The sequence below is a fragment of the Dendropsophus ebraccatus genome, chromosome 14 (genome assembly GCF_027789765.1).
Source record: "Dendropsophus ebraccatus isolate aDenEbr1 chromosome 14, aDenEbr1.pat, whole genome shotgun sequence".
NCBI classification, from domain to species: Eukaryota; Metazoa; Chordata; class Amphibia; order Anura; family Hylidae; genus Dendropsophus; species Dendropsophus ebraccatus.
This window is the reverse complement of record NC_091467.1, coordinates 955,830-972,794: the sequence shown is the minus strand read 5'-3', so window position 1 is coordinate 972,794 and position 16,965 is coordinate 955,830. Positions and strand designations below refer to the sequence as shown.

Here is a 16,965-nt window from a genome sequence, read left to right as displayed (position 1 = left end):
GGTGTTACAGGGTGGAGTTCCCCCTTAAGCTGAGGTGGTCCCTGTAGCCCCTGTGTGCCGGTGGTCTGTCCCTGTACAGCGCTGTGTTACAGGGTGGAGTTCCCCTTTAAGCTGCGGTGGTCCCTGTAGCCCCTGTGTGCAGGCGGTCTGTGTGGCGCTGTGTTACAGGGTGGAGTTCCCTTTTAAGCTGCGGTGGTCCCTGTAGCCCCTGTGTGCAGGCGGTCTGTGTGGCGCTGTGTTACAGGGTGGAGTTCCCCTTTAAGCTGCGGTGGTCCCTGTAGCCCCTGTGTTACAGGGTGGAGTTCCCCTTTAAGCTCCGGTGGTCCCTGTAGCCCCTGTGTGCAGGCGGTCTGTCTCTGTACAGCGCTGTGTTACAGGGTGGAGTTCCCCTTTAAGCTGCGGTGGTCCCTGTAGCCCCTGTGTGCAGGCGGTCTGTGTGGCGCTGTGTTACAAGGTGGAGTTCCCCTTTAAGCTGCGGTGGTCCCTGTAGCCCCTGTGTGCAGGCGGTCTGTGTCTGTACAGCGCTGTGTTACAGGGTGGAGTTCCCCTTTAAGCTGCGGTGGTTCCTGTAGCCCCTGTGTGCAGGCGGTCTGTGTGGCGCTGTGTTACATGGTGGAGTTCCCCTTTAAGTTTCAGTGGTCCCTGTAACCCCTGTGTGCAGGCGGTCTGTCCCTCTCTGGTGCTGTGTTACATGGTGGAGTTCCCCTTTAAGCTGCGGTGGTCCCTGTAGCCCCTGTGTGCAGGCGGTCTGTGTGGCGCTGTGTTACAGGGTGGAGTTCCCCTTTAAGCTGCGGTGGTCCTTGTAGCCCCTGTGTGCAGCCGGTCTGTGTGGCGCTGTGTTACAGGGTGGAGTTCCCCTTTAAGCTGCGGTGGTCCCTGTAGCCCCTGTGTGCAGGCGGTCTGTCTCTGTACAGCGCTGTGTTACCGGGTGGAGTTCCCCTTTAAGCTGCGGTGGTCCCTGTAGCCCCTGTGTGCAGGCGGTCTGTCCCTGTCTGGTGCTGTGTTACAGGGTAGAGTTCCCCTTTAAGCTGCGGTGGTCCCTGTAGCCCCTGTGTGCAGGCGGTCTGTGTGGTGCTGTTTTACAAGGTGGAGTTCCCCTTTAAGCTGCGGTGGTCCCTGTAGCCCCTGTGTGCAGGCGGTCTGTCTCTGTACAGCGCTGTGTTACAGGGTGGAGCCCCTCTGAGACCCCAGGATTGTGTCTGGGATAGAGCCCCCCCTTACCTTGTCCTGCGGTACAGTGTTCCAGTGGAAGGCCTTGGTCTTCATGTGAGTATTGTTGGGGGTCAGTGTCCGGGGGTGCACAGGGAGCGGAGGGGGTAAGGTGGGATATGGCGGCACAGGTGGAGCAGCAGAGGAGCAGAGTCTCTTCTCTGTAGCTGCTGCCTCTGGATCCCCCAGGACTGATGGGTGTGATGGAATCTCCTGATGACTCCGGGAGGGCCCCCCGCTCTTGTGCGGCCGGCTGTAGAGGGGCTCCTCCCTGTCCATGTCCTCCGGGGCAGCAGCTTTTCCCTCAGGTAGAGGGCGCTGCTGAGTCTGCACACACAGCTCCTGCAGGGCGGACACCCACTCGTCTCTCATTGTCACAGAGGTCTCCAGCTTCTTGTTCTGCTCATTTATCGGGATCCGGAATCTGACGGGAAAGAAAGAAAATCCAAGACTGAGACGTCCACATGTACCTAGAATCCCACCCAGCACCCCCTAAGCTGGAAGACGGGGGACGCAGAGCCCACTGCCTGCCACACAGCATCAGCCCCCTCCTCTCCTGACATCCTCTGTGCTGCTGTGTCCTCTCCTATAGTATCAGCCCCCTCCTCTCCTGACATCCTCTGTGCTGCTGTGTCCTCTCCTATAATATCAGCCCCCTCCTCTCCTGACATCCTCTGTGCTGCTGTGTCCTCTCCTATAGTATCAGCCCCCTCCTCTCCTGACATCCTCTGTGCTGCTGTGTCCTCTCCTATAAGATCAGCCCCCTCCTCTCCTGACATCCTCTGTGCTGCTGTGACCTCTCCTATAGTATCAGCACCCTCCTCTCCTGACATCCTCTGTGCTGCTGTGTCCTCTCCTATAATATCAGCCCCTCCTCTCCTGACATCCTCTGTGCAGCTGTGTCCTCTCCTATAGTATCAGCACCCTCCTCTCCTGACATCCTCTGTGCTGCTGTGTCCTCTCCTATAGATCAGCACCCTCCTCTCCTGACATCCTCTGTGCTGCTGTGTCCTCTCCTATAATATCAGCCCCTCCTCTCCTGACATCCTCTGTGCTGCTGTGTCCTCTCCTATAATATCAGCCCCCTCCTCTCCTGACATCCTCTGTGCTGCTGTGAACCTGTGACCTCCCCTATAAGATCAGCCCCCTCCTCTCCTGACATCCTCTGTGCTGCTGTGACCTCTCCTATAGTATCAGCACCCTCCTCTCCTGACATCCATTGTGCTGCTGTGTCCTCTCCTATAGTATCAGCCCCCTCCTCTCCTGACATCCTCTGTGCTGCTGTGTCCTCCCCTATAAGATTAGCTCCTTCTTGCTGTCAATTACTCTTGGGATCGCAGGCACCATTATACCTGCAGTCACAGCCTATGTAGTGTCCCAGCAGCACAGAGGATGTCAGGAGAGGAGTGTGTAGTGTCCCAGCACAGGTGTGCCACTAAGCTCCTATGCACCTGGGCAAAGTAACTCAGGATCTTACAGTGGGATGAAGGAGAGTTGTAGTGTTTGTTTTTCCCCACTAGGTGTCACTGTTGTATTTCTTGTATATATTGCATTGAGCAGAGCTGAAGGGAGCGATGGGTTAATTGTTTTGTGTCACATGTGGTGTTGTCTCCTATCACAGGTGCAGGGTCTTTCCCTCTTCTTTCTGCCCCATCACCTCTTTTCTTCACACACGCAGCCCCACCAATCACACAATAGCGAAGGGAACCCTATAAAGGGAGGTTAGTTCCTGGTGGGAGGGTCGTCAGTGGAGAGACAACGAGAGTTTTCATGCTGTTCACGACCGCTAGCATGCAGTACTAGACCCCTCAGGAGGAAAAACGTTCTCTGAGGATCACCACAGCAGGGATACTAGCCACACAGTACAGGGCAGCATACCTGGGCTAGGTACTGACCCCAGTAGGACAAAGCTGCAGATAACGCCTACGTATCCTACTGCAAAGCATGGCTATTTTGGAAAGTCTTGGAAAGTCTGCTAATCCCAACACAGGGACCTGGGTCCTCGTACCACCCTAGCAATACGGGTATCCCGACACTATAGGGCAAAAGGCGGTCAGATCTACAGTATCTATACTGAGTGAGTATCTTCTTCTTCTGTTATTTCCACCTTCTACCACCCTGTCCCGACAGAGTACACGGCTACCCCTCCTGCACTCTCCTGGTGAAGTCATCAGACTCTGCTACATTATTTCTTGCACCTTCCCCCACACACCTGATCACACTTGGGATATCCAAACCTCAAGCCTGTGTGCCCAGGGGTGGGATCCAACACCACTCGTGGCCACCGTGACAAGTGCCCAAGTGACCCTACACCCACGCAGCAGCCACAACACCGCACAGCTACCCCGGCATACCGCACCTACCCCAGAAGCTCTGAAAAGCTGCAGACCGGAGTCCCAGAAGGAGAGAGATGCTGCTGGGGAGCAACGTGAAAGGAGTATTTTGTTTTTTACATGGGGGGCCTATACTATATAGGGGATGCTGCAAAGCAGGAGACCTTTACTATATGGGGATGCTGCTCAGAGGGGCCTGTACTATATAGTGGATGCTGCACAGCATAGGGCCTTTACTATATGGGGATGCTGCCGAGGGAGACCTTTACTATATGGGGATGCTGCTCAGAGGGGCCTGTACTATATAGTGGATGCTGCACAGCATAGGGCCTTTAATATATGGGGATGCTGCCCAGGGAGACCTTTACTATATGGGGATGCTGCTCAGAGGGGCCTGTACTATATAGGGGATGCTGCAAAGCAGGAGGCCTTTATTATATGGGGATACTGCCCAGGGAGACCTTTACTATATGGGAATGCAGCACAGGGAGACCTTTACTATATGGGGATGCTGCACAGGGAGACCTTTACTATACAAGGATGCTCCACAGCTTTACAATATGGGGGACACTGCATAAAGGGGATCACTACTTTATGGATATGCTGCACAGCAGGGGAACATTACTATATGAGGATTGATGCACATGGGGATCTCTACTTTATGGAGAGGCTGCACAGCAGGGGCCATTACTATATGGGGATGCTGCATATGGGGGGACCTGTACTATAAATGGATTCTTTACCACTGGGGATCTCTACTTAATGGTGATGTTGCACAGCAGGGGGCCATTACTATATGGGGATGCTGCATATAGGGGATCTCTATGGGAATGCTGCACAGCAGGGGGCCATTACTATATGGGGATTGATGCATAAGTGGGCTTTACTATATGGGGATGCTGCATATAGGCTGCATATAGGGAATCTCTACTTTATGGGAATGTTGCACAGCAGGGGGCCATTAGTATATGGGGAGTGATGCAGATGGGGATCTCTACTTTATGGAGATGCTGCACAGCAGGGGGCCATTACTATATGGGGATTGATGCAGATGGGGATCTCTACTTTATGGAGATGCTGCACAGCAAGGGGTCATTACTATATGGGGAGTGATGCAGATGGGGATCTCTACTTTATGGAGATGCTGCACAGCAGGGGGCCATTACTATATGGGGATTGATGCAGATGGGGATCTCTACTTTATGGAGATGCTGCACAGCAGGGGGCCATTACTATATGGGGATTGATGCAGATGGGGATCTCTACTTTATGGAGATGCTGCACAGCAGGGGGCCATTACTATATGGGGAGTGATGCAGATGGGGATCTCTACTTTATGGGAATGCTGCACAGCAGGGGGCCATTACTATATGGGGAGTGATGCAGATGGGGATCTCTACTTTATGGACATGCTGCACAGCAGGGGGCCATTACTATATGGGGAGTGATGCAGATGGGGATCTCTACTTTATGGGAATGTTGCACAGCAGGGGGCCATTACTATATGGGGATGCTGCATATAGGGAATCTCTACTTTATGGGAATGTTGCACAGCAGGGGGCCATTAGTATATGGGGATTGATGCAGATGGGGATCTCTACTTTATGGAGATGCTGCACAGCAGGGGGCCATTAGTATATGGGGAGTGATGCAGATGGGGATCTCTACTTTATGGACATGCTGCACAGCAAGGGGTCATTACTATATGGGGAGTGATGCAGATGGGGATCTCTACTTTATGGGAATGTTGCACAGCAGGGGGCCATTAGTATATGGGGAGTGATGCAGATGGGGATCTCTACTTTATGGAGATGCTGCACAGCAGGGGGCCATTACTATATGGGGATTGATGCAGATGGGGATCTCTACTTTATGGAGATGCTGCACAGCAGGGGGCCATTACTATATGGGGATTGATGCAGATGGGGATCTCTACTTTATGGAGATGCTGCACAGCAGGGGGCCATTACTATATGGGGATTGATGCAGATGGGGATCTCTACTTTATGGACATGCTGCACAGCAGGGGCCATTACTATATGGGGATGCAGCATATGGGGGGACCTTTACTTTATGGGGATGCTGAAAACAAATTCTGCAGGGGGCGCCATCTACGTTTACGCTCGTGGCTTAGCAGTTGTACATTTTGTGGCCGTCTCTACGGATGACATCAGGTTTTATAAAGGTGAATCCTCCCATTTTTTTCTGACATTGTTTTGTCTCTCGTGGGAGGGACGGATTGTATCTCCGCAAATGTCGCTTATTAATGGAATGGCGCAGATGGCGGTTCATGGGCCGCTCCGCTGATACGGGGGGATGGGCGCACAGAACAACTTGTTACAATCTATCTGTGGGCAGCAACATCACAGTCTCTCTGTGGAGGGGGGAGCCCCTGACCTTTCCAGGCTACACTAATTACTGCCATAGCGGGGGAGGAGAGGATGCGCTCAGACTCTGCTCCGCAAGGTTCTGCAGCTCCGGATGGAGGAGGGAAAAGTCTCTGCAGTCCCCTCCACTCTGCAGAAGAATCTGCTCTAGGCCTGAGTTCACACACTGCAGTATTTCAATGTATACAATGCCTAGGAGCCATGAAGACCCTCCTCCTGATCCTCAGTCACAACATCCCACAGAAGGAGGAGGAAGAAGGAGGAAGAAGAAGGAGGCGGAGGAAGAAGAAGAAGGAGGAGGAAGAAGGAGGAGGAAGAAGGAGGAGGAAGAAGGAGGAGGAGGAAGAAGAAGGAGGAAGAAGGAGGAAGAAGAAGGAAGAAGGAGGAGGAAGAAGGAGGAAGAAGAAGAAGAAGGAGGAGGAGAAAGGAGGAAGAAGAAGGAAGAAGGAGAAAGAAGGAGGAAGAAGTGGAAGGAAGAAGAAGAAGGAGGAGGAAGAAGAAGGAAGAAGGAGGAAGAAGTGGAAGGAAGAAGAAGAAGGAAGAAGGAGGAGGAAGGAGGAAGAAGGAGGAGGAAGAAGAAAAAAGGAGAAAGAAGGAGGAAGAAGAAGAAGGAAGAAGAAGGAGGAAGAAGTAGGAAGAAGAAGGAGGAAGAAGGAGGCGGAAGAAGGAGGAAGAAGAAGAAGGAAGAAGGAGGAGGAAGAAGGAGCAGGAAGAAGGAGGAGGAAGAAGGAGCAGGAAGAAGAAGGAAGAAGGAGGAGGAAGAAGGAGGAAGAAGAAGAAGGAAGAAGGAGGAGGAAGAAGAAGGAGGAGGAGGAAGAAGGAGGAGGAAGAAGGAGGAAGAAGAAGGAAGAAGGAGAAAGAAGGAGGAAGAAGTGGAAGGAAGAAGGAGGAGGAAGAAGAAGGAAGGAGGAAGAAGTGGAAGGAAGAAGAAGAAGGAAGAAGGAGGAGGAAGAAGGAGGAGGAAGAAGAAAAAAGGAGGAAGAAGAAGGAAGAAGGAGAAAGAAGGAGGAAGAAGGAGGAGGAAGAAGAAAAAAGGAGGAAGAAGAAGGAAGAAGGAGAAAGAAGGAGGAAGAAGGAGGAGGAAGAAGAAGGAATAAGAAGAAGGAAGAAGTAGGAGGAAGAAGGAGGCGGAAGAAGGAGGCGGAAGAAGGAGGCGGAAGAAGGAGGAGGAAGAAGAAGGAAGGAGGAAGAGGAAGAAGAAGGAAGAAGAAGGAAGAAGGAGGAAGAAGAAGGAAGAAGAAGAAGGAAGAAGAAGGAGAAAGAACTAGGAGGAAGAAGGAGGCGGAAGAAGAAGGAAGGAGGAAGAGGAAGAAGAAGAAGGAAGGAGGAAGAGGAAGAAGGAGGAGGAAAAAGAAGGAAGAAGGAGGAAGAAGTGGAAGGAAGAAGAAGGAGGAGGAAGAAGAAAAAAAGAAGAAAGAAGGAAGAAGGAGGAGGAGTGTTTTCATGTTTCTACAAATGTAGAATATACAGCAAAGCTGTTTATCTGTGACGGCATCGCATGTAGGAGGAGAGGGAGCAGCTCCAGGACCCGGGGGTCTCCACAATACACCAAGTAATACCGCAATAACCTGAGAAAATAACAACCGCAGGGAGTCTCATATGTGGGGAGAACTCTGCTGCCTACAAACTACAAACCCTACAGCAAACAGCCATATATATTACAGACATTATATCCCTGTATATAGGAGCAGTATTATAGTAGTTATATCCCTGTATATAGGGGGCAGTATTATAGTAGTTATATCCCTGTATATAGGAGCAGTATTATAGTAGTATATTCCTGTATATAGGGGCAGTATTATAGTAGTTATATCCCTGTATATAGGAGCAGTATTATAGTAGTTATATTCCTGTATATAGGAGCAGTATTATAGTAGTATATCCCTATATATAGGAGCAGTATTATAGTAGTTATATTCCTGTATATAGGGGCAGTATTATAGCAGTATATTCCTGTATATAGGAGCAGTATTATAGTAGTTATATTCCTGTATATAGGAGCAGTATTATAGTAGTATATTCCTGTATATAGGAGCAGTATTATAGTAGTTATATCCCTGTATATAGGAGCAGTATTATAGTAGTATATTCCTGTATATAGGAGCAGTATTATAGTAGTTATATCCCTGTATATAGGGAGCAGTATTATAGTAGTATATTCCTGTATATAGGAGCAGTATTATAGTAGTATATCCCTGTATATAGGAGCAGTATTATAGTAGTTATATTCCTGTATAGAGGGGGGCAGTATTATAGTAGTTATATTCCTGTATATAGGAGCAGTATTATAGTAGTTATATTCCTGTATATAGGGAGCAGTATTATAGTAGTATATTCCTGTATATAGGAGCAGTATTATAGTAGTATATCCCTGTATATAGGAGCAGTATTATAGTAGTTATATTCCTGTATATAGGAGCAGTATTATAGTAGTTATATTCCTGTTTATAGGAGCAGTATTATAGTAGTATATTCCTGTATATAGGAGCAGTATTATAGTAGTATATCCCTGTATATAGGGGGCAGTATTATAGTAGTATATTCCTGTATATAGGAGCAGTATTATAGTAGTATATCCCTGTATATAGGGGGCAGTATTATAGTAGTATATACCTGTATATAGGAGCAGTATTATAGTAGTATATTCCTGTATATAGGGGGCAGTATTATAGTAGTTATATCCCTGTATATAGGAGCAGTATTATAGTAGTTATATCCCTGTATAGAGGGGGGCAGTATTATAGTAGTATATTCCTGTATATAGGAGCAGTATTATAGTAGTTATATCCCTGTATATAGGGGGCAGTATTATAGTAGTTATATTCCTGTATATAGGAGCAGTATTATAGTAGTTATATCCCTGTATATAGGAGCAGTATTATAGTAGTATATTCCTGTATATAGGAGCAGTATTATAGTAGTTATATCCCTGTATATAGGAGCAGTATTATAGTAGTTATATCCCTGTATATAGGAGCAGTATTATAGTAGTATATCCCTGTATAGAGGGGGGCAGTATTATAGTAGTTATATTCCTGTATATAGGAGCAGTATTATAGTAGTTATATTCCTGTTTATAGGAGCAGTATTATAGTAGTATATTCCTGTATATAGGGAGCAGTATTATAATAGTATATTCCTGTATATAGGAGCAGTATTATAGTAGTATATTCCTGTATATAGGGAGCAGTATTATAGTAGTATATTCCTGTATATAGGAGCAGTATTATAGTAGTATATCCCTGTATATAGGGGGCAGTATTATAGTAGTATATTCCTGTATATAGGAGCAGTATTATAGTAGTATATCCCTGTATATAGGGGGCAGTATTATAGTAGTATATACCTGTATATAGGAGCAGTATTATAGTAGTATATTCCTGTATATAGGGAGCAGTATTATAGTAGTATATTCCTGTATATAGGAGCAGTATTATAGTAGTATATCCCTGTATATAGGAGCAGTATTATAGTAGTTATATCCCTGTATATAGGAGCAGTATTATAGTAGTTATATTCCTGTATATAGGAGCAGTATTATAGTAGTATATCTCTGTATATAGGGGCAGTATTATAGTAGTATATTCCTGTATATAGGAGCAGTATTATAGTAGTATATCTCTGTATATAGGGGGCAGTATTATAGTAGTATATCCCTGTATATAGGGGGCAGTATTATAGTAGTATATACCTGTATATAGGAGCAGTATTATAGTAGTATATCCCTGTATATAGGGGGCAGTATTATAGTAGTATATACCTGTATATAGGAGCAGTATTATAGTAGTATATTCCTGTATATAGGGGGCAGTATTATAGTAGTTATATCCCTGTATATAGGGGGCAGTATTATAGTAGTTATATCCCTGTATAGAGGGGGGCAGTATTATAGTAGTTATATTCCTGTATATAGGAGCAGTATTATAGTAGTTATATTCCTGTTTATAGGAGCAGTATTATAGTAGTATATTCCTGTATATAGGAGCAGTATTATAGTAGTATATCCCTGTATATAGGGGCAGTATTATAGTAGTATATTCCTGTATATAGGAGCAGTATTATAGTAGTATATCTCTGTATATAGGGGGCAGTATTATAGTAGTATATCCCTGTATATAGGGGGCAGTATTATAGTAGTATATACCTGTATATAGGAGCAGTATTATAGTAGTATATTCCTGTATATAGGGGGCAGTATTATAGTAGTTATATCCCTGTATATAGGAGCAGTATTATAGTAGTTATATCCCTGTATATAGGGGGGCAGTATTATAGTAGTTATATTCCTGTATATAGGAGCAGTATTATAGTAGTATATTCCTGTATATAGGAGCAGTATTATAGTAGTATATTCCTGTATATAGGAGCAGTATTATAGTAGTATATTCCTGTATATAGGAGCAGTATTATAGTAGTATATCCCTGTATATAGGAGCAGTATTATAGTAGTATATTCCTGTATATAGGGGGCAGTATTATAGTAGTATATTCCTGTATATAGGAGCAGTATTATAGTAGTAAATCCCTGTATATAGTAGCAGTATTATAGTAGTATATTCCTGTATATAGGGAGCAGTATTATAGTAGTTATATTCCTGTATATAGGAGCAGTATTATAGTAGTTATATCCCTGTATATAGGGGGCAGTATTATAGTAGTTATATCCCTGTATATAGGGAGCAGTATTATAGTAGTATATCCCTATATATAGGAGCAGTATTATAGTAGTATATTCCTGTATATAGGAGCAGTATTATAGTAGTATATTCCTGTATATAGGGGGCAGTATTATAGTATTATATTCCTGTATATAGGAGCAGTATTATAGTAGTATATTCCTGTATATAGGGGGCAGTATTATAGTAGTTATATCCCTGTATATAGGAGCAGTATTATAGTAGTATATTCCTGTATATAGGAGCAGTATTATAGTAGTTATATTCTTGTATATAGGGGCTGTATTATAGTAGTATATTCCTGTATATAGGAGCAGTATTATAGTAGTATATCCCTGTATATAGGAGCAGTATTATAGTAGTATATTCCTGTATATAAGAGCAGCATTATAGTAGTATATCCCTGTATATAGGGGCTGTATTATAGTAGTTATATTCCTGTATATAGGAGCAGTATTATAGTAGTATATTCCTGTATATAGGAGCAGTATTATAGTAGTTATATCCCTGTATATAGGAGCAGTATTATAGTAGTTATATCCCTGTATATAGGAGTATTATAGTAGTTATATCCCTGTATATAGGAGCAGTATTATAGTAGTATATCCCTGTATATAGGAGCAGTATTATAGTAGTTATATCCCTGTATATAGGAGCAGTATTATAGTAGTATATTCCTGTATATAGGAGCAGTATTATAGTAGTAAATCCCTGTATATAGGAGCAGTATTATAGTAGTATATTCCTGTATATAGGAGCAGTATTATAGTAGTATATCCCTGTATATAGGAGCAGTATTATAGTAGTATATCCCTGTATATAGGAGCAGTATTATAGTAGTATATCCCTGTATATAGGAGCAGTATTATAGTAGTATATCCCTGTATATAGGAGCAGTATTATAGTAGTATATCCCTGTATATAGGAGCAGTATTATAGTAGTATATCCCTGTATATAGGAGCAGTATTATAGTAGTTATATTCCTGTATATAGGGGGCCGTATTATAGTAGTTATATCCCTGTATATAGGAGCAGTATTATAGTAGTTATATCCCTGTATATAGGGAGCAGTATTATAGTAGTATATTCCTGTATATAGGAGCAGTATTATAGTAGTATATCCCTGTATATAGGAGCAGTATTATAGTAGTATATCCCTGTATATAGTAGCAGTATTATAGTAGTATATTCCTGTATATAGGAGCAGTATTATAGTAGTATATCCCTGTATATAGGAGCAGTATTATAGTAGTATATCCCTGTATATAGGAGCAGTATTATAGTAGTTATATTCCTGTATATAGGGGGCAGTATTATAGTAGTTATATCCCTGTATATAGGAGCAGTATTATAGTAGTTATATCCCTGTATATAGGGAGCAGTATTATAGTAGTATATTCCTGTATATAGGAGCAGTATTATAGTAGTATATCCCTGTATATAGGAGCAGTATTATAGTAGTATATCCCTGTATATAGTAGCAGTATTATAGTAGTATATTCCTGTATATAGGAGCAGTATTATAGTAGTATATTCCTGTATATAGAAGCAGTATTATAGTAGTATATCCCTGTATATAGGAGCAGTATTATAGTAGTATATTCCTGTATATAGAAGCAGTATTATAGTAGTATATTCCTGTATATAGGGGGCAGTATTATAGTAGTTATATCCCTGTATATAGGGGCAGTATTATAGTAGTATATCCCTGTATAAAGGGGGCAGTATTATAGTAGTATATTCCTGTATATAGGAGCAGTATTATAGTAGTATATTCCTGTATATAGGAGCAGTATTATAGTAGTTATATTCCTGTATATAGGAGCAGTATTATAGTAGTTATATCCCTGTATATAGGGAGCAGTATTATAGTAGTATATTCCTGTATATAGGAGCAGTATTATAGTAGTATATCCCTGTATATAGGAGCAGTATTATAGTAGTATATCCCTGTATATAGGGGGCAGTATTATAGTAGTATATACCTGTATATAGGAGCAGTATTATAGTAGTATATTCCTGTATATAGGGGGCAGTATTATAGTAGTTATATCCCTGTATATAGGGGGCAGTATTATAGTAGTTATATCCCTGTATAGAGGGGGGCAGTATTATAGTAGTTATATTCCTGTATATAGGAGCAGTATTATAGTAGTTATATTCCTGTTTATAGGAGCAGTATTATAGTAGTATATTCCTGTATATAGGAGCAGTATTATAGTAGTATATCCCTGTATATAGGGGCAGTATTATAGTAGTATATTCCTGTATATAGGAGCAGTATTATAGTAGTATATCTCTGTATATAGGGGGCAGTATTATAGTAGTATATCCCTGTATATAGGGGGCAGTATTATAGTAGTATATACCTGTATATAGGAGCAGTATTATAGTAGTATATTCCTGTATATAGGGGGCAGTATTATAGTAGTTATATCCCTGTATATAGGAGCAGTATTATAGTAGTTATATCCCTGTATATAGGGGGGCAGTATTATAGTAGTTATATTCCTGTATATAGGAGCAGTATTATAGTAGTATATTCCTGTATATAGGAGCAGTATTATAGTAGTATATTCCTGTATATAGGAGCAGTATTATAGTAGTATATTCCTGTATATAGGAGCAGTATTATAGTAGTATATCCCTGTATATAGGAGCAGTATTATAGTAGTATATTCCTGTATATAGGGGGCAGTATTATAGTAGTATATTCCTGTATATAGGAGCAGTATTATAGTAGTAAATCCCTGTATATAGTAGCAGTATTATAGTAGTATATTCCTGTATATAGGGAGCAGTATTATAGTAGTTATATTCCTGTATATAGGAGCAGTATTATAGTAGTTATATCCCTGTATATAGGGGGCAGTATTATAGTAGTTATATCCCTGTATATAGGGAGCAGTATTATAGTAGTATATCCCTATATATAGGAGCAGTATTATAGTAGTATATTCCTGTATATAGGAGCAGTATTATAGTAGTATATTCCTGTATATAGGGGGCAGTATTATAGTATTATATTCCTGTATATAGGAGCAGTATTATAGTAGTATATTCCTGTATATAGGGGGCAGTATTATAGTAGTTATATCCCTGTATATAGGAGCAGTATTATAGTAGTATATTCCTGTATATAGGAGCAGTATTATAGTAGTTATATTCTTGTATATAGGGGCTGTATTATAGTAGTATATTCCTGTATATAGGAGCAGTATTATAGTAGTATATCCCTGTATATAGGAGCAGTATTATAGTAGTATATTCCTGTATATAAGAGCAGCATTATAGTAGTATATCCCTGTATATAGGGGCTGTATTATAGTAGTTATATTCCTGTATATAGGAGCAGTATTATAGTAGTATATTCCTGTATATAGGAGCAGTATTATAGTAGTTATATCCCTGTATATAGGAGCAGTATTATAGTAGTTATATCCCTGTATATAGGAGTATTATAGTAGTTATATCCCTGTATATAGGAGCAGTATTATAGTAGTATATCCCTGTATATAGGAGCAGTATTATAGTAGTTATATCCCTGTATATAGGAGCAGTATTATAGTAGTATATTCCTGTATATAGGAGCAGTATTATAGTAGTAAATCCCTGTATATAGGAGCAGTATTATAGTAGTATATTCCTGTATATAGGAGCAGTATTATAGTAGTATATCCCTGTATATAGGAGCAGTATTATAGTAGTATATCCCTGTATATAGGAGCAGTATTATAGTAGTATATCCCTGTATATAGGAGCAGTATTATAGTAGTATATCCCTGTATATAGGAGCAGTATTATAGTAGTATATCCCTGTATATAGGAGCAGTATTATAGTAGTATATCCCTGTATATAGGAGCAGTATTATAGTAGTTATATTCCTGTATATAGGGGGCCGTATTATAGTAGTTATATCCCTGTATATAGGAGCAGTATTATAGTAGTTATATCCCTGTATATAGGGAGCAGTATTATAGTAGTATATTCCTGTATATAGGAGCAGTATTATAGTAGTATATCCCTGTATATAGGAGCAGTATTATAGTAGTATATCCCTGTATATAGTAGCAGTATTATAGTAGTATATTCCTGTATATAGGAGCAGTATTATAGTAGTATATCCCTGTATATAGGAGCAGTATTATAGTAGTATATCCCTGTATATAGGAGCAGTATTATAGTAGTTATATTCCTGTATATAGGGGGCAGTATTATAGTAGTTATATCCCTGTATATAGGAGCAGTATTATAGTAGTTATATCCCTGTATATAGGGAGCAGTATTATAGTAGTATATTCCTGTATATAGGAGCAGTATTATAGTAGTATATCCCTGTATATAGGAGCAGTATTATAGTAGTATATCCCTGTATATAGTAGCAGTATTATAGTAGTATATTCCTGTATATAGGAGCAGTATTATAGTAGTATATTCCTGTATATAGAAGCAGTATTATAGTAGTATATCCCTGTATATAGGAGCAGTATTATAGTAGTATATTCCTGTATATAGAAGCAGTATTATAGTAGTATATTCCTGTATATAGGGGGCAGTATTATAGTAGTTATATCCCTGTATATAGGGGCAGTATTATAGTAGTATATCCCTGTATAAAGGGGGCAGTATTATAGTAGTATATTCCTGTATATAGGAGCAGTATTATAGTAGTATATTCCTGTATATAGGAGCAGTATTATAGTAGTTATATTCCTGTATATAGGAGCAGTATTATAGTAGTTATATCCCTGTATATAGGGAGCAGTATTATAGTAGTATATTCCTGTATATAGGAGCAGTATTATAGTAGTATATCCCTGTATATAGGAGCAGTATTATAGTAGTATATCCCTGTATATAGTAGCAGTATTATAGTAGTATATTCCTGTATATAGGAGCAGTATTATAGTAGTATATTCCTGTATATAGAAGCAGTATTATAGTAGTATATCCCTGTATATAGGAGCAGTATTATAGTAGTATATTCCTGTATATAGAAGCAGTATTATAGTAGTATATTCCTGTATATAGGGGGCAGTATTATAGTAGTTATATCCCTGTATATAGGGGCAGTATTATAGTAGTATATCCCTGTATAAAGGGGGCAGTATTATAGTAGTATATTCCTGTATATAGGAGCAGTATTATAGTAGTATATTCCTGTATATAGGAGCAGTATTATAGTAGTTATATTCCTGTATATAGGAGCAGTATTATAGTAGTTATATGCCTGTATATAGGGGGCAGTATTATAGTAGTTATATTCCTGTATAATAGGGGCAGTATTATAGTAGTATATCCCTGTATATAGGAGCAGTATTATAGTAGTATATTCCTGTATATAGGAGCAGTATTATAGTAGTATATTCCTGTATATAGGAGCAGTATTATAGTAGTAAATCCCTGTATATAGTAGCAGTATTATAGTAGTTATATTCCTGTATATAGTAGCAGTATTATAGTAGTATATCCCTGTATATAGGAGCAGTATTATAGTAGTATATCCCTGTATATAGGAGCAGTATTATAGTAGTATATTCCTGTATATAGGGAGCAGTATTATAGTAGTTATATCCCTGTATATAGGAGCAGTATTATAGTAGTATATTCCTGTATATAGGGAGCAGTATTATAGTAGTATATTCCTGTATATAGGAGCAGTATTATAGTAGTTATATCCCTGTATATAGCAGCAGTATTATAGTAGTATATTCCTGTATATAGGAGCAGTATTATAGTAGTATATTCCTGTATATAGGAGCAGTATTATAGTAGTATATTCCTGTATATAGGAGCAGTATTATAGTAGTATATTCCTGTATATAGGAGCAGTATTATAGTAGTATATTCCTGTATATAGGGAGCAGTATTATAGTAGTATATTCCTGTATATAGGAGCAGTATTATAGTAGTTATATCCCTGTATATAGCAGCAGTATTATAGTAGTATATCCCTGTATATAGGAGCAGTATTATAGTAGTTATATTCCTGTATATAGGAGCAGTATTTTAGTAAATATATTCCTGTATATACGAGCAGTATTATACGGTAGTAGTTATATTCCTGTATATAGGAGCAGTATTATAGTAGTTATATCCCTGTATATAGGAGCAGTATTATATTAGTATATTCCTGTATATAGGAGCAGTATTATAGTAGTATATTCCTGTGTATAGGAGCAGTATTATAGTAGTAAATCCCTGTATATAGGAGCAGTATTATAGTAGTATATTCCTGTATATAGTAGCAGTATTATAGTAGTATATCCCTGTATATAGGAGCAGTGTTATAGTAGTTATATTCCTGTATATAGGAGCAGTATTATAGTAGTAAATCCCTGTATATAGTAGCAGTATT

At 40.7% G+C, this 16,965-nt stretch overlaps 1 protein-coding gene across 1 annotated transcript in view; it reads right to left on the bottom strand.

Moving 5' to 3' along the window:
- The window catches only part of LOC138772835 (uncharacterized), a 128,086-nt gene that overhangs the window by 330 nt on the left and 110,791 nt on the right, over positions 1–16,965 (bottom strand). The window contains exon 7 of the mRNA XM_069953555.1: positions 1,222–1,633. Within this exon, the coding sequence (XP_069809656.1) occupies positions 1,222–1,633 (412 nt within the window). The remainder of the gene's footprint in view (positions 1–1,221; positions 1,634–16,965) is intronic.